The sequence below is a fragment of the Rattus rattus genome, chromosome 1 (assembly GCF_011064425.1).
Source record: "Rattus rattus isolate New Zealand chromosome 1, Rrattus_CSIRO_v1, whole genome shotgun sequence".
Classification (NCBI taxonomy): domain Eukaryota; kingdom Metazoa; phylum Chordata; class Mammalia; order Rodentia; family Muridae; genus Rattus; species Rattus rattus.
Genome location: NC_046154.1, coordinates 109,897,956 through 109,919,380, shown reverse-complemented (window position 1 = coordinate 109,919,380; position 21,425 = coordinate 109,897,956). Strand labels below are relative to the sequence as shown.

The 21,425-nt window shown below is 43.9% G+C and overlaps 1 protein-coding gene across 3 annotated transcripts in view; it reads left to right on the top strand.

Moving 5' to 3' along the window:
- The first annotated feature begins 7,066 nt into the window (after positions 1-7,066).
- Positions 7,067-21,425, top strand: part of Gabrr1 (gamma-aminobutyric acid type A receptor subunit rho1) — a 37,495-nt gene continuing 23,136 nt past the window's right edge. For 2 of the 3 annotated variants that reach the window (XM_032890175.1, XM_032890173.1), the window contains exon 1: positions 7,172-7,293. In XM_032890175.1, coding sequence (XP_032746066.1) covers positions 7,172-7,293 — 122 coding nt within the window. Of the gene's footprint in view, positions 7,294-21,425 lie in introns of all 3 variants that reach the window. The other variant, XM_032890169.1, reaches the window with a different exon arrangement.

Below are 21,425 nucleotides of genomic sequence, written 5' to 3'. Positions count from 1 at the left end.
AAACAACAACAATCCCCTTTCCAGGTTTCCCATCCGTAAACCACCTATCTCATCCTCATCCCCCTTCTTCTATGAGGGTGTCCCCCCTCCTCAACCACTCCCCTTCCCGCCATGACATTCCCCTACACTAGGGTGTCAAGCCTTGGCTTCTCCTCCCATTGGTGCCCAACAAGGCCATCCTCTGCTACATATACAGCTGGAGCCATGGGTCTGTCCATGTGTACTCCTTGGGTAGTGGTTTAGTCCCTGGGAGCTCTGTTTGTTGGTGTTGTTCTTAAGGGGTTGCAAACTTTTTCAGCTCTTTCAATCCTTTCTCTAACTCCTCCAAGGGATCCCCATTCTCAGTTCAATGGTTTGCTGTGAGCGTCCACCTCTGTATTTGTCATGCTCTGGCAGAGCCTCTCAGGAGACAGCTATATCAAGCTCCTGTCAGCATGCACTTCTTGGCATCAGCAATATTATCTGGGTTTGGTTGCTGTATGTATATGGGCTGGATCCCTAGGTGGGGCAGTCTCTGGATGGCCTTTCCTTCAGTCTCTGCTCCAAACTTTGTCTTAGTATTTCCTCCTATGAATATTTTTGTTCCCTCTTCTAAGAAGGACTGAAACATCCGCACTTTGGTCTTCCTTCTTTTGAATATCATGTGGTCTGTGGATTGTATCTTGAGTAATCCGAGCTTTTGGGCTAATATCCACTCATCAGTGAGTACATACCATGTGATTTTGTGATTGGGTTACCTCACTCTAGTTCAACCCATTTGCCTATGAATTTCATGAAGTCATTGTTTTTGATAGCTGAGTAGTGCTCCATTGTGTAGATGTACCACATTTTTTGTATCCATTCCTCTGTTGAAGGACATCTGGGTTCTTTCCAGCTTCTGGCTATTATAAATAAGGCTGCTGTGAACATAGTGGAGCATGTGTCCTTGTTATATATTGGAGAATCTTTTGGGTATATGACCAGGAGTGGTATAGCTGGGTCCTCAGGTAGTACTATGTCCAATTTTCTGAGGAACCTCCAGACTGATTACCAGACTGGTTGTACCAGCTTGCAGTACCAACAACAATGGAGGAGTTTTCCTCTTTCTCCACATCCTCGCCAGCATCTGCTGTCACCTGAGTGAGTCTCAATCATTTGGCTCAGTTGAGAATTCTTTGTTTAGCTCTGTATCTTATTTTTTTAAATAGAGTTATTTGATTCTCTGGAGTCTGACTTCTTGAGTTCTTTGTATATATTGGATATCACCCCTCTATTAAATGCAACAACACATCAAAACAATCATTCATCATGATCAAGTAGGCTTCATCCCAGGCATGCAGGGATGGTTCAATATACGGAAATCTATCAATGTAATCTACTATATAAACAAACTCAAAGGGAAAAAAAACACGTGATCATCTCATTAGATGCTGAGAAAGAATTTGACAAAATTCAACACCCCTTCATATGAAAGTCTTGGAAAGATCAAGAATTCAAGGCCCATACCTAAATATAGTAAAAGCAATATACAGCAAACCAGTTGCCAACATTAAACTAAATAGAGAGAAAAAAAAATCCCACTAAAATCAGGGACTAGGACAAGGCTACCTACTCTCTTCCTACCTATTCAATATAGTATTTGAAGTCCTATCCAGAGCAATTAGACAACAAAAGGAGGTCAAAGGGATACAAATTGGAAAGGAAGAAATCAAAATATCACTATTTGCAGATGATATGATAGTATACTTAAGTGATTTCAAAAGTTCCACCAGAGAACTCCTAAACTTGATAAACAACTTCAACAAAGTGGCTGGATATAAAATTAACTCAAACAAATCAATAGCCTTCCTCTACTCAAGGGATAAACAGGCTGAGAAAGAAATTAGGGAAATGATACTCTTCATAATAGTCCCAAATAATATAAAATACCTCGTTGTGACTCTATCCAAGCAAGTGAAAGATCTGTATGACAAAAACTTCAAGTCTCTGAAGAAAGAAATTGAAGAAGATCTCAGAAGATGGAAAGATCTTCTATGCTCATGGATTGGCAGGATTAATATAGTAAAGATGGCCATCTTGCCAAAAGCAATCTACAGATTCAATGCAATCCCCATCAAAATTCCAACTCAATTCTTCATAGAGTTAGAGCAATTTGCAAATTCATTTGGAATAACAAAAATCCCAAAACAGCAAAAACTATCCTCAACAATAAAAGAACTTCTGGGGGAAATCACCATCCCTGACCTCAAACAATATTACAGAGCAATAGTGATAAAAACTGTATGGTATTGGTACAGAGACAGGCAGGTAGATCAATGGAATAGAATTTAAGACCCAGAAATGAACCCACATGCCTATAGTCAATTGATCTTTGACAAAGGAGCTAAAACCATTCAGTGGGAAAAGATAGCGTTTTCAGCAAATGGTGCTGGTTCAACTGGAGGTCAGCTTGTAGCAGGCTGCAAATCGATCCATCCTTATTGCCCTGCACAAGTCCAAGTGGATCAAGGACCTCCACCTAAAACCAGATACATGCAAACTAATAGAAGAAAAAGTGGGGAAGAATCTCCAACACATGGGCAACACATGGGAAATTTCCTGAACAAAACACCAATGGCTTATGCTCTAAGATTAAGAATCAACAAATGGGACCTTATAAAACTGCAAAGCTTCTGTAAGGCAAAGGACACTGTCAATAGGACAAAACGGCAACCAACAGATTGGGAAAATATCTTTACCAATCCTGTGTTTTCTTCTAGAGGTTTTGGTGTTTCATGTTTCAGGCTTAGGTCTTTTATTTCTTTTTTTAATGTCTTTTTTTTGACCCATTCATAATTAATCTCCACAAGCTTGTATATTTATTAGAGATTTGTTTGCTCTTGATTTTAAGTTCTATTATACTGTGGTCAAATAGTGTACATAAAGTTATTTAAATCTTTTGAATCCATAAGATTTGTTTTGTGTCCTTGGATGTGGTCTATTTAGAGAGGCTTCTACAAGCTACTTAATAGAATGTGTATTTTTTGGTTTTTGGATAGGATGTTCTGTATCTGTTAGGTCCATTTTATATATGATGTCACTTAATTCTGATGTTCCTTTGTTTAATTTTTGTCCAGATGACCTGTTTATTGGAGAGAGTGGAGTATTGAAATCACTTACCACTAATGACTGGCTTTAATCTGTGCCTTTAAATCCAGTAGTTCATTTTTTAAAAATGAAACTGGGTGTGTCAGAGTTTGGTGTATTTATGTTTAGGATAGTCATGTCTTCTTAGTTGACTACTCCCTTGATGAGAATAGAGTGTTTCTCTTTATCGCTTCTGATTAATTTTAATTTGAAGTTTATTTTTTCAGACATTATAACAATGCCTACTTGCTTCCTGGTTCCATTTGATTGGAGCATGCCTGCTTATTCTTTAAGGCAGTTTCTTCTTGAAAGCTATGCTCCTTGTAGATAGATTAATCGACAGATTTTGTTTCTTTTCTTCTTTTTTTTTTTTTTTGGTTCTTTTTTCGGAGCTGGGGACCGAACCCAGGGCCTTGCACTTCCTAAAAGCGCTCTACCACTGAGCTAAATCCCCCAACCCCTTGTTTCTTGATCCACACAGTCAACCTATGTCATTTGATCAGAGACTTGAGGCCATTGATATGTAAAGTTGTTATTGAAACATGTATGTTGCTTGTGATCCCTGTACTGTTGGTTTTAATGTTGTTATTTGTATTCTCAGTGATATTTTGTGTAGTAATCATGGATTTGTATTTCTCTCCATGGTCTATCAGCTGTGCTTATTTTTCTCTTCATCCCAAATATTGCTCCCTACACATTTTCTTTGTGTTTGTTTTTTGAGGTATAATTTTTAAAATTGATTTTATATATATATATATATATATATATATATATATATATATATACACACACACACACATACATATATACACACACACTGTAGGTGTCTTCAAATAGCAGAACTGGGCATCAGATCCCATTACAAACGGTTTTGAGCCACCATGTGGTTGTTGGGAATTGAACTCAGGACTTCTTGAAGAGCAGTCAGTGCTCTTAACCACTGAGACATCTCTCCAGCCCTTTAGGTATAATTTTTAAAGGCTGTTTATTTCACAAGTTTTTCTTTCTCCTTGAACAATGGCAGACAGTTTCGCTGGGTATATTAATCTAAGTTTCCCATCAAAGTCTTTTAGATCTTTGAAAGCATTGCTCTAGAGTCTTCTGCCTTTCGAAGTTCCAATGAAAACCAGCTGTTGTTCTAATAGGTTTTCCTTCATATGCAATTTGTGTTTCTTCTCTTGATGCTCTCAATATACTTTCTGTTATGTATACTTAGTGTTTGGACTATGAGATGCTATGGGGATTTTCTTTTCTGATATTGTTTATTTGGTATTCTGTGTGCCTCTTGTATCTCTATGGGAGTGTTCTTTCCTTAGTTTAGATGCTTTCTTGTATGATTTTATTGAAGATCTGGTCTGTGGCATTGACTTGGGATTCCCGCTCCTTTTCTATGCTTGTTATTCAAAGATTTAGTTTTTAGTCCCATATTTCCTGTATGTTCCTTTCTTATTTTCACATTCCTTCCTTATCTGGTTTAAATTTTCTGCTTTACCTTTGAGTCCTATTGTTCTGTCTTCATTCTACTTACGAGATTTTCCTTTGAGTTTTCCTGTTGGGTTACTAACTTTTTCTATTCCGTCTTCATTTCAGCTGAGTCCTCTTTAACATTTTTCTCTCTTTATTGAATTCTATTCTTTAGTCTTGGATTTTCTTCATCATCTTCATCAGCCTCATCTTGTGTTTTCTTGGGCATCTCTCTGTAGGATGATGTCACAGGTGAGGCAGGCACAGGATAGAAGGAGGCCTGTCATTGGAGGAGAAGGAAGGATGGGCGGGAGAGAAGTTTAAAGGAAGAGGAGGAGACTAGGGGAGAGAGGAGGAGACAGGACGGAGAGAGGGGAGAAGCCATGGCAGGTGATGTTAAGATTCTGCTCTGTGTATTTACAGGCTGTTATTAATGTTCTCAAGGGGTGGATGGTACTGGGCTTTGTATGTTTAAGTGGGCAATTATATCTTACCAATTGGATCTAAGATTATTGTGTTGTGTGTTCTTTTATGTGAGGGTTTGAGTGTAGGGAAGTATGCAGCTGGGCTGTGTTTCCGCCAAGATATCTAGCAGATATCTGGGCACCGCGGCGTGGGCCTAGCGGGGTAAAAGACAATTACTCCTTTCTATTTTTTATATTTTTACAACAACACTCTCAGGTATTTTTTTTCTCCTTAATAGCATTAAGCTATTTCTTTGTGTATTCTTTACACTCATTAATTATTTGATGAAGTTTATGATTGGTCTTTTAAATCCTGTGTTCTGGGGTTTATCCAGGTAATTCTGGTTGGCAAACATTTCCACAGGACTGGTAGGTTTGTGAGAGAAAATACTGGATTGATCACTCATGCCCACCCCCCAGCCCCCCACATGAGATCTGGGCATGTGGACTTCTTTTGTTAGTTCTAAGTCTGATATGGACAGAGTAGGTTGGAGCAGAAGAGAACGTGCAGGTGAACTGAGCCTAAAGTTTGAAAATGGCTTAGGTGGAATGGAGTCAGGTTCACAGAGGGCTGGTGAACAGGATATGCATCCTAGTCCAGGCCTGGAGTGTTGGAGTAGATCTGGTTGGTTGGTGAGGTTGGATTTGGTTTCAGAGGGGCCTGTGGACTTGGAGACTGGTGGGAATGGGTCTTGGTGGAAGCCTAGAGATTAGTTATGACTCCAGCAGAGTTGGGCAGTCTAGACCAGGGTGCTAGATCTGGCAGGCTGGGGAGAGTGTTGGAAGAGAGGGTCAGGCAGATTCAGTGGGAGACTCTGGAAAAATATGGGCAGGATCTGGCTGGGTGGAGAGGTTGGATAGGCATCACCTTTGCTCTTTTAATAACGGGGTCTTCTGAGAGTGACATTAATCTTATCAAAGATGGCACCTCCTCCTCATGATGTAATTATCTTACAGTGGATCCTACCTCATTCTCTTCTGCCTTCTTCTCATCTTTCTCTTCCTCCTCTAGTTATGCCTCCTTTTCATTTAGCTCCCTGGTTCTTCAGTGTAGTCTTGCCGTGTAGCCCAGGCTAGTCTCAAATGTATAATCTTCCTGCCTCGGCCTCCCAGAATACTGACATTATAGCTATGCAATACAACACCTGGCCTAAGCCCTCGCTCTTAAAGAGTTTATCCCTCTAGAGACAGGAAGGTCAGGAGTTTGAAAACAACCTTGGCTATATAGAGAGAGTTCAAGTCCAGCCCAGGTTACCTGGGTTTCAGGTTGCCTTTTCAGCAGGGGGTGCTAAGAATTCTGAGTCAGTTTGTCAGCACAGTCTGAAAGTCTCAACTATCTGCCCTCAGCTTGGAGGAGCAAATGATTTGGAGTCCTGAATGTAGCCCTGCTTCATGGGACTCTGACCCTGTCCTGTGATGAAGACAGAACCTGGGCCTATAGATTCTGTGCCAAGGTTTCTGAGCAAGTATCAAAGAAGACATAATACTTGTTGGCAGTTCATTTATGCCCAGGCATGTCCAAATGTAGAAGTCCAACGAGTCTGGTACAAGAATACTGCGACTGACACGGACTTTAGCCTTTTCTTTGCACAGCGTGGGGGAGACTTTTCCCCATGTGACCTCTTAACCTCAACCGCTGCTGCCCACAAGGTATCAACCCCAAGGTTGCAGAAGCCATGGGCAAACTAGAAGTATCTAGGAGCATCAATAGATCAGGGGAGGATCAAAGCGAGCAGACAGACAGACAGACAGACAGACAGACAGATAGTGTCGCTGCCTTTCCGCATTTACTTTCTTCTTTCTATTTATTCGACTTGAAAATCCAAACCCTCACCAATACATCCACCACATTTGATGATGAACTAATTTAGACCAGCCCCAGGAACTGTCCCGCAGGACACAGGAATCCAACCTCAGTTTAGAAAATCCCTGACATCTGACGCAGGAGGATTTGCGGGGTTAGTGGAAATTGCTTTCTCCCGCTGGCCAGATTACAGACTGCAGCTTCATTTTTGCAGGGTAAACATCCTTCTAATAACAAACACAGCAATGGTGCCTTAAGAGAGGACGGTCGGACGGCAGCTCCTCACCGGCTCCTTCTCACGGCTTCTCGGGAGAACTGTTTGATTTGGAAATCTATGTTGGCTCTCCGGAATATGAAATTTGGCATATTCCTTTTGTGGTGGGGATGGGTTCTGGCTGCTGAGAGCACAGTGCACTGGCCAGGAAGAGAAGTTCATGAGCCCTCTAGGAAAGGCAGGTGAGTGACACGGAGGCCTCAGCCTCGGCGAGAGGATGAAAAGCAGGTTCTCCATGGTCGAGTCTTAGCAGCATGGCCGGATCTGTGTGGGAGCACCTCCTCACCTCCCCCTTCTTCTCTTCCCCTTTCAGGAAGCTAGAATGGTGTTTTCCATTGTAATAGTACCACACTCGATAGTATTAAGCATATTTTCTTAAATTTGTTATTAATCAACTAAAAATATTCTGGAAAAGAGATTATTATACATTTTCTGAAAACCACGGATGATTGATATCTGCACAGATTCTCAAGGGACTGATGAAAGTTGTGACCTGTGGGAAGGAGTTACAAGTTACTAATTATTTCTGTTATGAAGGTGGGACTCTTTTCGGTTTTGTCTTAAAAACAGTTTTCTGTGGGATGCACAGCTAGCGGCATCAGGAGGTTGTCCCCGGCCTGCAACCTGGGCGGGGTTAGGTGGTACGTGCCGCTCTAGCCTGGGGGATCGAGCTTCTGTAGCCAGGGGCCTGACCTTTGGCCTCACCTGGCTCCAAGGCCACCTGAGCTTGGTTGCACCTTTCACACAGACCCACCCGGCATCAGTCAGTAAACCAGACGCTGGAAACAGCCAGGCCCCGCACTCCTTCACTGCCGAGGAGACAGATGAAGAAAAGGGCATCTTTTGTTCATCAGCGTTAATTTCCGGTCGAACCTGAGTTTTCCTTCCATGTGGATGTAAATCTGCAGAGTAAGAAAGACCAGCTAACATAAGGGAAGTCTCTCAAAAGTCTGGAACCATAGCCCCCTGTCTTGTTCCTCTGTGCTCCCTCCTGATGCCAGAATCCTCCCCAAAGGAGATTCACAGCCTGGATGTGCTCGCTTCTCTAGTTTCTGTCTGCTTTTATGAAGTCATTAGACTAGGTTCTCAGACGTCCGGTGGTCACAGCGAGCCTGGGGTACTGAGGAGAACCGCTATGCCCAGAGAGAGCGTCAGGAATTGCTTGGGCGAGTGGAATATGTGCAGTGATGTACCCGCAGAATGCAGGGATTTTTTGACCCAACTGTGCTCGTGAGAATTAAAACCAACTAACACTGCTAATTGACCCCAAAACCCTCAGGCTTTTCCCCAAGACACAATTAGAACGGCAACCTGTTTAGAGAAGTCACAAAGACGGTGTAGACTCTTTTAGAAAGTTAATTTTAATTAAGTTTTAAAATTAATTTTAAAAGTTAAAGTATAAACTGATTATTAAAGGGTATAGAGCATTATATAGGCATAAATGTGGAATAATTAAATCAGACTACTCAACATATGTGTCACCTCAGATCCTCAGGGCTTCTTTTTTATATTTTACTTATTTACTTTATGTGTATGGGTATTTTGTCTGTGTGGCTGTGTGTCTGTGCACCCTGTGTGTACTCCAGGGAGAAGAAGGCATTGAATCCCCTGGGACTGGAGTCAAAGAGAGTTGTGAGTTGCCTGAATTAAGTCTGAATCCTCCGGAAGAGCAGCCAGGGCTCTTAACCACTGAGCCGTCTCTCCAGCCCCCTTAGGATTTTATTTTTGGTGAGAAGACACAAAAGAATGTTGATACCTGCAGTCACCTTGCTGAATAGTATTTCAGCACGAAGTGGTCTGCCCTTCACCCAGCATCTCCAAACCCAGCCTTGAGCAATGTCCTTGTGCTGTCTGCTTCTGTGTTTTGGGGTCTGTCTATAAGTGAGATGTGTGGTTGATGTAAGAAATTGTGCCTAAGGGCTGGAGAGATGGCTCAGTGGTTAAGAGCACTGACTGCTCTTCCAGAGGTCCTGAGTTCAAATCCCAGCAACCACATGGTGGCTCCCAGCCATCTGTAATGGGATCTGATGTCGTCTTCTGGTGTGTCTGAAGACAGCTATAGTGTACTCATATACATATAATAAATAAATAAATCTTTTAAAAAAAAAAGAAATTGTGCCTAAGAGTGTAGGGTCCCATATCTGTAATGTCAACACTTGAGAGGTCAAGGCCGGTCATCCTCAAATACATAGTAGGGTGGAGGCCTGTCTCAAAGCAAACCCAGAGGATGGGGTGGAGGAGGAGAGATAGAAAGGAGGAGGGAGAAAGAGTGGGGGTAGGGCGTGAAGGAGACAAGAAGAATAAATTGGTTTTATGTGCTGTGGACATCTCCTCCTGGTATTTAAAAGTGGGGGGTTAGATTCGGGTCAGATTTTAGGCCTATGAAGGAGACTGAGAATACTCAGCTTAGGACTTTGTCCTCTGCCTAGCTGGTTGACTTAGAATAACACCGGCAGGTTCCTGTCCCGGCTGTCACAGACAGCCGTCTCCGTTTGTAACAGGCTGACTACTGTCCTGTTAAAGACACACCACATCCTCGTTACTTGTCCTCACGGACACCTTGGTTGGTACCGTACCTTGGCTGAACAGTGCCACTGTGAACGTGGAAATGCAGACATCCGGTCAGAGCCCTGAATTAAGAAACCTTTACTTGTAAGCTCGGAAGGATGACGGCGTGATAGTTTTATTCGTACGTTGAGGAGCCTCGTGGTTCTGTGAAGTAGCTGTATTAATCCGCACCCCCACCAACAGTGCGCACGGGTCACACCCCTTCTTCACACCTTGCTCTTCCAGTTCCCACGTGGATGGCTCCTCTAGACAGAGAAAAATGGCAGGCAGGGACGTGCCTTCGTTCTGATGTAAATCCAGTTGTTTGCTCTCCTACTGAACTGAATTTTCCTGAGGAATTTGGGTGGCACCCTTCTCAGATGTGGGCCTTGTCGATAGTTTCTCCAAGCCTGTAGGTCACTTCTTTGTCCCCAATTGCTCCCTTCACTGTGGAGAAGCTGTGAGTCAGATGTAATCCCCCTGGTTTTGCTTCTGTTGTGTGAATATTTGAGGTCACATCCAGAATACCATCACCGAGCTCAATGGTCTGAGTTCTCCTTGTGGTCTATCAGTAGTGTCATAGCTTCGGGCCATACACTTGTCTTTAACCCATATTGAGTTCATCCTTGTACTCAATGTGAGATAAGAATCCAGTTTATTCTTCTGCCTGTGGTATCCAGTTGTCCCAACAATCTTATTTTTTTTTTTTTAACTTTTGAGATCTTTTTTCATTTGAAGGTAATCTTAATGCTATTAAATTCACAAGTGCTATTTTTTTTATTATCCAATCCTAATTATCTAAAACACACATTTGCAAACATACAAGTATCTATTCTCTCTACATGTCAGCACCCAGTCATGATAGTTTTGGAAATGGGAGAATAGATTCAAAACGTCCCAACACTCTTTATGAAACACTCTTTTGAATAGGTCTTGCTCGTGTGTAGAAACATGCTTCTATGTGTCCTCCAGCTTTACTGAATTTGTTTATTTACTTGTCCATTTATTATTTCTAGCAGTTTTGGGTAGAGCCTGGGGTCACGGGAACATGTCATCATCAAGCAGCGTCTGCCCTGGCTAAGTTCTAACACGTAGTACTTAGCCGAACAGAAACCATGAGTGTTCCTCTCAGCCTTATTTCTACCGAGTGAAATAGACTTTCTTTTTAAAGGTGACTTTTCAAATGTCTTCATTTTTTATAATGGAAGACACACATAGCACTTTTTTTTAATTCTATGAACATATTTTTGTAACTTTATTGTATCTAATATAATTTTGCCTACATATTTACTTATTTTAAACCTACAGAATGATCATCTGACTAACTGCATAATAATGTATAATATGTCACTATTTAATCATTTTCATTTATTTATTAACATTTGGTTTCATCCTATTTATTATTACGAATAAGTTTAAAAGATTTATTACTTATTTTTGTGTACAAATGTTTTACCTGTGTGTGTGTGTGTGTGTGTGTGTGTGTGTGTGTGTGTGTATGTATGTATATACTGTCCATAGAGATCAGGAAATGTATTGGAGGTTGTGAGTTACCGTATGGGAGCTGGGAACCATTGGGAATTGAACCTGAGTTCCCTGCAAGAGCAGCAAATGTTCCTAACCACTGAGCCATGTCTCTAGCCCCTACTATTACAAACATTATGCATGGTTGTTTAGTTAGGATAGACTCCTGACAGCGTCCTGGATCAACCAGGTGTAGTGGCACACAGCTTTAATTGAAGCACTCAAGAGGCAGAGGCAGGAGGATCTCTGTGAGTTCGAGGCCAGTCTGGTTTATATATTGAGTTCTAGGACAGTCAGAGCCACATAGTGAGACCTTGTCTCAAAATAAGAACAACAACATAATAAAATAAAGACAGAGTCCTGGATCAACTCGCGTGTGGACAGCTAGAACTCTAGGTATGGGTTTGGAGACGTTTGGTTGAGGAAAGTCTCTCGCTGCTAAGTCTGAGGAGCTGGGTTCCATCCCTGAGTCCTGCAAAGTAGACGGAGAGAAGCAGCTAACTTCTGCAAGTTGTTCTCAGACCTCCGCATGTACACCATTGTGTGTACACCCACCACACACACACACACACACACACACACACACACACCACACACCACACACATACAGACACACACATACACACACTTACAGACACACACATACACAGACACACATACACAGACACACATACACACATACACACACATACACACATACACACATACACACACATACACACATACACACACATACACACACATACACACATACACAACAATAAGTAAATAAATACAATAAAAACTAAAATTCTAGGTAGATATGATTACATTTCTTTACAAACAGAAAGTGGACCAATTTATATCCCACCATCCAAGTTAAATTTTATTTTTATGTAGCCTAAACTTTTAAAAGATGAGTCACCCAGATTCTTAAAATCTCTCCGAAGGCACGTCCAAATGTGCTCACTTTTATGTATCACACAGGACACAGAGCAAAGTTCCTAGAATGGACTGATTCATACAGTCTTTCCTTTCGTCACTGGAAGGCTGGAAGCATGTACTACAGGCCCTGGGGAAGCCGGCCCAGGCTCTGCAGCATGAGTTCATCCTACCAGAGGCCAGAGCCTGATAGTTCTATAACTCCTGGCCATACTAAAGCCCGCACTTCCTGTGAAGCAAGGAAAACCCAGCTGGCTTCGGCAGAATTCCATCCCAGAGAGACCAGATTTGCTTGCACACCAGGAGATATGGTAGATAGGTAGGCAGGGTCCCAGGAGGGAGGCAGAAAATAACCAGAGGCCATGCTTGGCACAGGCGAGAGATTGGGTGTGGACTGGGACAATAGAGGGATGAACAGGGATGGAGAGATGGAGCCCAGAGCAGTTTAGAATTGCCGGGATGTGCATGCCATTGGGGTAAGAAAGGCGTTTCAGGTGAATACCCAGCAGGCATTTGGGTTGCTTGTCTGGGAAAGCAGTCACCTCAGGGGCAGGAGAGTAGGGAGAGCCGTGTGAAGAAAGGACACGGTGCCTGCTTCACTCAAAGACTGTGGGGAGTCCCCTGCACATTTTCGGGAAGGGTTAGGCAGCTTAGAGAGAACTAGGCTTGTGGTGGCAGATTCAAAGGGCTTCCTCTTGGACGGTGGTTATCGAGGGACCCTGAGAGAGAAAACCGCTGTGAATTAAGAGTGGGAACAAAGGCAGAAGAAGAGGAACATGTAAGAAGTCAGGGGAAGTGGATACAATACTGCAGGCCTGTAATCCCAGCGACTTGGGAGACTGAAGCAGGAGGATCACAAGTTTAAGGGTGGGCTACATAGCAAATTCAAAGTCACCATGAACACCTTAGTGAAAGAGAAGTTTGGGACCAGCTGTGCTGGCAGGAGCGTGTAATCCCGGCACTTGGAAAGTGGATCACTTTTAGGTACAGGAGTTTGAGGTCAGCCTGAGCTTCTGAGGAAGGGAAAGAGGAAGGCCGAGTATATACTTCAGGGATAAAATGGTTTCCTAGCATGCATAAGGCCCTGGGGTCAATGTTCAGTACCAGCCTGCAGCTCCCTACACTTACACAAAAGAAAGATATTTGAGGAAGAAGACTGAGGAGGATGTGGAACTAGGGACCAGACAGGTGAGGGCAGAGAGAGTAGAGAGGTGTCAAGGACACTAAGAAGCATTCGGTGGCATCCACATGTTTGTTATAGCAGTTACTGAGTGGACATTCACCAACCTCTGGAGACCTCAGACTGGGGAGGTGCCAGGGCTTTCGTGAGGATAGAAGGGTTAATAGGGTCAGTTTACACTAAGTCAGATAGAAGACCCAGAGCTAAAACAGGATATAGGAGCCCCCACCTTTAACGGCCCTCACAAGAGACAGACATCAGCGGTTAAGCAGAGGAGTCCACAGCTCACTGCTCCAATCCCTGGGGCAGAGATGGGGCTGCAACTCTGTGGAGAACTCAGCAAGTTCCCCTCTGACAGCATTGGACTGCAGGCTCTCTCCATGAGAAGCACACTCTTGTTTTATGTTTCTAATGCCTAAAACACGTACTCATCGACGGGAATTTCACTCATTTAGTGAGGATCCCATGTGTTCAAAGTCACATAAACACAGAGTAACTAAGATGTGACTGCTGGGCCTGGAGAGATGGCTCAGAGGCTAAGAGCACTTGTTCTCTTGTAGAGGATCCAAGTTTAGCTCCTAGAACTGACATGGTAGCTCGCAACCAACTGTAACTTCAGTTCCAGGTCTGATGTATTCTTCTGACCTCTGTGGGCATCAGGTACACGTGTGGTGCACATGCATACATGCATACAATCATTCATATACATAAAATTTTTTTTAAAAGGTGAAATGAAAGGAACAGAAAGGCCTTTCCAAGGGGATTGAGGAAAGTACAATCTGAAAATTCTGTCAAGGAATTGTGTGTGTGTGTGTGTGTGTGTGTGTGTGTGTGTGTGTGTGAGCTTTAAATGTAAAAAGCATCTGGAAGGAGCAGGAGCTTATACTCAGACATGTACCAGCAAAACAGAAATGGTCTAGGTAGAGACTGCCCGAGGCAGAGACCAGACAAACCCATTCTCAATGGTAATTCTCCGAAGGAAGGATAATGACTAGCAGGTCAGATCTTTGTGTTAGGACCCCACCAGATTCTTGGGAACAGTTATTAGTGACAGTGGCAGACAGATGGCTTGGTCTAATAACTCCAAGAAAAAACTGAGTAGTAGGTCATAGCTGGGTGAGTGCGGTGAGCTGCCTTTTAGTCTAGCCTCAGCCCAACTCCCCTTCCATGTGCAGACTTCCATGTCAGAATGGTCACATGTAAAAAGTCATGAACCTTCATGGAAACAGACATGTATGTGTAAGCTATTCTTATACATGTATAAGACATGTATGTACGAGCTAAGGATGTATAGTTATGCATCTATCTCCCATTCTACTCATTCACCCATCCATGGGAAAGACATGGTTCAGCATGTGTTGCCAGGGTTCAGTTCCCAGTATCTATATGGTGGGTCCCAACCATCCAGTTTCCAGAGATTTGACTCTCTCTTCTAAACTCCACAGGCACCAGGCACGAACTTTGTGAATATATGTACAGGCAGGCAAAACACTCAAACGCATAAAATGAAATAGATAAATATAAATTAATTTTTAAAAAATGATTTTCAGAAATCTGTGGTGGAGGGGTATGGTGGCACACACCTAAAATCCCATCTCAGTAGGGAAGCTGAGGTAAGAAGACTCTCATGAGTTTTAGGTGAGCCTGGGCTACAATGGTAAGGTTGAGGCTAGTCTGGGCTAGACTACCTAGTGTTACAGAACAGAAAGAGGAAAGAGGAAAGAACAAATGAATGGGCAAATGAATGAATAAGTAAATGTACTAATGAACAAACGTATGAGGCTGTCAAGCCTAACCTGAAGCTGCTGCTGTTACAGTCTTGAATTACAAAAGCAATCCAGAAGCAGAATTCCTCTTGGTTTGACCCTCATCTGATGGGATGAGACTTGTCTACCTGATGTCGACTGATGTAGATGTTAATCATACCTTAAAAATATCTTTGCATGAGCATCAAGACCAATGTTTAATGGAAAACTATGTGCATAGCCTAGAAAGTTTACATTAAACCCATCATTGAACATTCTGGGACATGTGTGGGAGTTTGAGTAAGAACAACCCCCCTAGGCTCATATATTTGAATCCTTAGTCACCGAGGAGTGGCGCTATTGAAAAGGATAGGGAAGTGTAGCTTTGTTGGATGAGGTGTGACTGGGGGTGGGCTTTGATATTTCAAAGGCCCTTGACAACTCCAGTCTCTCCAGCTCTGCTTGTGGATCAGGATGTAGCTCTCAGCTCCTCCTCCGGCACCACAACTCCCTGCCCCCATGCTCTCTGCCATGAGGGTAATGGACTAAGCCTCTGAAACTGTAAGCAAGCCCCCAATTAAATACTTTCTTTTATAAGAATTTCCTTGGCCGTAGTTTCTGCTCATAGCAATAGAACAGTGACTGAGACAAAAGTTGGTACCAGGGGGATGGATCATGACAGGTCTGACCATGCTGCTTGTTGGCTGAATGTGGAATTTGAGATTTTGGATAGGAAAGCAGTTGAATGCTTTAATTGGAACTTATATACCAGTAAGAGTGTGGAAGACAGTAGTGCTCTGAGCAACGTAGATTATGATGGCCCTGCTTAAGATGTTTCAGAGGAGAAGAATATTAGTAAGTGATCTAATGACCATTCTTGTGGTATTTTAGTGAAGAATGTAGCTGCTTTCTGTCCTTAGTCCTGAGGCTAAATTGATGAGTTTTGGGTTAATGGTGTTGTCAGAGGAGATTTCAAGACAGCCTAATATTGACTCTGTCACTTGGTTATTAGAGGTCACTCCTATGCAGAACTGTAATAAAAAGGAGCAAGCTGAGCAGGGAAGAATACAGATGTACAGTTTGAGGAGTAATGGAGCACCAGGAAGTATAACAGAGCTAAGTCCAGTACTCACAGAGGTACAAAGTTTAAAGAAAATGCTAAATGGAGTAAAAGAAGTGGTGGCCTCAGGGCAAGACCCCATCCGGCTAAGCTTCCAACTTGTTAAAAGAAATTAAAGAGAAGCTTAAGCATCGAAGGAGATGATCAACAGCTGATGCTGATGTAATTGAAGGAGGGGGGCATGTTCCAGGCCCAGCAAGCAGTAGAACTTGGCAGCTTCAGCCACATGGTTCTCACTTTAGTGTCAAGAATATATGAAAGGCACTGTGGACTCTCTCCATGGCCAAGGAAAGCTTCTGGGGTCAGGCATGGTCAGGGATGTCCCTGCATGGAGGTCCAGAGAGGCCACTGCATGAAGCTGTGAAGGTGAAGCTTGGGTTGCCTTGGAGACCCCAAGATGTTGGAGATAGCAGAGTTGTGGGATACCTGCCAAGGAGAGCTGCAGATGGGTGGGGGAACCAGCCCAAATGAGAGAGGTGTGTTGCAGTCAGCAATGATGAAAGGAGATCTGAAGAGCACTTTGACATCAGACATGGACATGTAGCATATGGAGTTTGCCCTGCTGGTTTTAGGTCTTGCTATGGTCCAGCATTTTCTCACTATGTTCCTTTTCTTCCCTTTTGGGCTGGCAATGTATATTCTGTGCCACTGTATGTTGGTAGTCTGTGATCTGCTTTTGGATTTTGATTATTCCAGGGGTTACAGTTAAGAGATCGCCACCAGTCTCCAAAGAGACTTTGAACTTTGGACTTTTAAACAGTGTTGAGGCTACGGGGACCTTTGACACTGGACTGAATGCATTTTGCATTATGATATGGCTGCAAGCCTATGGGACCATGGAGTGGAATGTGATGGTTTGAATAAGAATGGCCCCATAAGCTCATATATGCTAGTCATCAAGGAGTGGCTCTATTTGAAAGGATTAGAAGGATTAGAAAGTGTGACCTTGTTGGAGGAAGTGTGTCACTTGGGGTGGGCTATGAGGTTTCAAAAGCCCATGCCAAGGCCCAGTCTTTCTCTCTCTTGTGGGTCAGCTCTCAGCTACTTTTCCAGCACCGTACCTACCTGTCACCATGCTATCTGGACTAAGTCTTTGAAACTATGAGCAAGCCCCAATCTAAATTCTTTCTTTAATATGAGTTGTCTTGGTCATCAGGTCAGCAATAGAACAATGACTGAGGTAGTAGGTAACTCAAGAAGCAGATCATTTGTTACCAAAATCACTGAGTAAGGAATTAGTGGAGACGAATCATTTAGAACAGAAGGAAAATGCAGAATATTCATCATGTGGAACATGCATAAGCTCCAAGACACTCCATGAAAACAATCACATTCCATGAATGTCCTCAGAGTGTAAGAACTGAGCCTATGGGGCAGCTAGATACGTCCTCAGACAGCAGACAGAGACCTTCAAGTGCCTTCTAGTGATGTTTCTACAACAGATTCCAACACACTCAATGACAGGCCTAATTCATCATTTCTTTTATTTGTGTGTTGGGAAGGGGTTGAGACAAGATCTGGCTCTATAGCTTAGGCTGAGCTCAAACTCACACTAACTCTCCTCCTGTCTTGGCCTCCTACGTGTTGGAATTATAGATTCCATACCAATGCATGGTTCCAATCATAGCTAAGGAGACACTTGCCAGGCCAGAAAAACTGGGGTTCAAGGTCAGATGTCCTTTGCTCTAGCTTACTGCTTCCAGGCATCGCACCCAAGACCAATATTCAGTAGCTACCCTGGCAGCCAGACACCTCACCTAGGGGCTTGGTTGACCTGAGAAGCCACAGAACAAACTCAATATTTGGTCCAGTCTCCCTGCTCTGTTTTCTTCACCAGCGTGGTCTGGCTAGCCCACTGGCTGCTCCTTGAGAATAGTGAGTCCCACCCCACGACTGTTGTCCACTCTGTGCCTCTGCCTGAATATCATTATGTCCTCTCACCCACATTGTGCCTCTGTAACTGTCACCTCCTCACAGGAGTTTCTCTAGCCGAGTGTCTGAAACAACCATTTCAGCCTTCTCCCCCTCCCCCAGAACATGGTTATTGTCTAAAGTAGAGTCCACATGCCTTCAAGGCCTGATAGAGTCCTGGCTGTGTTTTTGACAAGCTCCCGGGAAGTGTGATGTAATGGTTCTAGCAACAGGAATCAATCCTGACCTCCAACTGGGGAACAGTGGTAGGAAGAGAATCTCCAAACGATAAGAAGCCCTGGATTTGAGACTTGACAAAGCTACAAACTACCACTGGCCTTGGATGAGTCATAAGACAGCTTCCTGTCTGTATCGCTTATTCAGCAGAATGGATCTTATGTCACTGTTTTGCTTTGCTTCTATTGATGTGATAAAGACCATGACCCAAAGTCACCTGGGGAAGTCTTCCTTTCACCTTACAGTCCATCGGGAAGGAAAGCAGAGACCATGGAGGAACACTGCTGGCTGACCTGTTCCTCATAGCCTGCTCAGCTTTTGTTTTAAGAACTGTAATAGTTGTTTTATTATTTTATGTGTATGAGTGTTTTGCCTGCATACATGTATGAATACCACATGTGGGCCTGGTGCCTGCCAAGGCCAGAGGACACAGATGTTTGTGCACTGCCATGCAGGTGCTAAGGTTTGAGCCTAAGTCATCCAGAAAAGCAACGAGAGCTCTTAGTTGCTGAGCCAACCTCTCAGCCCCTAAACCTGATCCTTTATACAACCTTGACTGTCCGCTCAGGGGTGACGTCACCCACAGTGAGATGGACCTGCCCACACAAATCATTAACCAAGAAAATGCCCTACAGGCTGGCCTACGGGCTATCTGATGAAGCCATTTTCTCAGTTGAGATGTCTCTTCCCAGATGACTCTAGGTTTGAGTCAAGTTGACAAAAAAGCCAACCAACACAGTCACTTCCTGGTTGTTGGCAGGATTGTGTGTTCCAACACACGTGTACCTTGACTACTGTGGAATTCAGTCAGCTGGCGATGGGTGGTGGACTACTAGGAGACTTATTGCCCAACTTCTGTGGATTTGACATTGGAGGTGAAAGGTTCTCAGTGGAAAATCACGTGTCTGATCTTCACACTGTTGCTGTAATGGCTCGGGCAGACAGAGCAGGGTGCCACCCCTTGTCGAGAACCATGTGATTCAGTTCATAAGGTGGCAGGGATGGAGAGGGTAAGACAGGGAACATGGTTTTGAGATGAAGGTTCAGCCAGAACTAGCTGGGTGCTATGACCCTGGTTGTCCTGTTCTCTAAGAAAGGAGTAAGTGCTAGATGTATCCAGATGAGGGTGGGAGGAAAAGGAAGAATCACAGGTGGTATTGGGGATTCTGGGATACATAAAAGATTTCTTTCCTTGGCTGCTAAAAGGCCAAGAAAGCAAGATTGTTTACACCAGCCCATCCTTGTTACATTGTCACAACCAAGCTCTCTCCTCTCTGAGGCAATGTGGTCATGGAAGCAATGCAGACCTTCCGGCCTTAATTCTCAAGCCCAGGAGATGGCTCAATTGGTAAAGAGTTCCAGCACCCATAGAAGAGGCTGGCCATGACAGTCGAATCAGGTTCAGTGAGAGGCTCTGGCTCAAACAGTAAATAAATAAGGGTGGAGAGAGAGCAGTGTCATCCAGCAAGACAATGTGGCCAATGCTTCTTCCAAGGCCAAATCCAGCACCTACCTCTGTCGCTTTAAAAGCTACTTGAGCTCTCAGTGTCTAGTTTTGGTTTTCTTACATGCAAACTGGGGCTAACGGTAAGGCCTGCAGACAACGGGCTCTGTTAAGGATATGCACAAAAAGCTTTCGAGTCATTTCTGAGTTCCTTTCATCTGCCTTATGTTTACTCTGTTTTCCAGCTTGTAAATGTTTATGAACAAGAAAAGATGCTTTAAAGTATTAACAACAATGGGAAGGATGTTGGGGGATCCTTATCTGTGTCCTCTAGGCTAGAGTCTAAGCTTTGCAGAGACAACTGTGGGGTATTTCAGAGTTTGATCGTCCTCTGTCTGTTGGTAAGGGGTTGCACTGCAGGCTAGCCCAAAGGTAAAGTCAGAATAGGCAACTTGCTTTCTACCCCACACTCCTTGCTTCTTTGGTCTCTTTTTATACGCTCTTTTCCAAGTACAGGACACGTGTTCCTTTCTCATCCAGCTACCGAGAGTCTACTGCAGTCAGCTCTGCCCAGGTGCTGGACATGCACAGGACTCTGTCCTTGGTGGCCTATCCCCTCTCCCACCTTATCTGGTCCAGTTTTCATCCCTTTCCTGCCAAGCTCATGCCTGCCCTGCTCCACTGTGCTACAGATGACATAATCCCCGTCCCTGTCACCAGTGGAGTCCTCGCAGAAAATAGCATTACACTCAGAGGGGCTTAACTAATAATAATCAAAACCAAGCACTCTTCCTAGAGATGTGGGCGGGGTTCAGGGCCCTAGGCAGGCATGTTGATGTCCCCAAGAAAAGGGAAGAACAGGAAGCCACGTGTGCCCAAGGCAGAGGCACAGTGCATTGCTAGTCACCAACACTGAAGAAGAAGCAATAAATGCAACAGCCTGGCTCTCTCCTTCACTCCCTGCTGTGCCCACTTGGCCACATTCATGGTCAGAGGCAAGTACAGCAGAGAGGGCACAGTTCACTGGCACTGTTGATGGCACAGTTCCAATCCTGGATGGGTGTGAGTTTGTGTATGAGTGTGTGTGTGTGTGTGTGTGTGTGTGTGCGCGCGCGCGCGCGCACGCACGTGCACATGAGTGCATGCATGCATATGTGTGTGTGTGTGTGTGTGTGTGCGCGCGCGCGCGCACGCACGTGCACATGAGTGCATGCATGCATATGTGTGTGTCTGCATGTGTCTGTGTGAACACATGCGTGTGCATAAGTGTGTGTGTGAATGTGAGTGTGAGTGCACAGGGTGTGTGTGTATGAATGCATGTGAATGTATAAATGTGTAAGGTATGTGTGTATGAGTGTATGAGTGTGCATGAATGTGTGTGAGTGTACAAGTGTGAGAATGTGCATGGATTGTGTAAGTGTGCATGAATGCGTGTGTATAAGTGTGTATATAAGCGTTTATATGACTGTACGAATGTGAATGTGGGTATGTGTGTGTGCATGCACAAGCGCGGGGTGGCGGGGGAGGTAGTTAAGTCAGATCTCTGTAAATCAGGCCTTCTAAATAATTAATCCTCGTTCCCCGCTCCTGTGAGTACTTGGAAAATGCTCATCAGACCAGATTAATGCGTTGAGCCATCTTCCCTCCCCGCCCCCCATTTTATTCTGTCTAGATTTGAAGTGTGC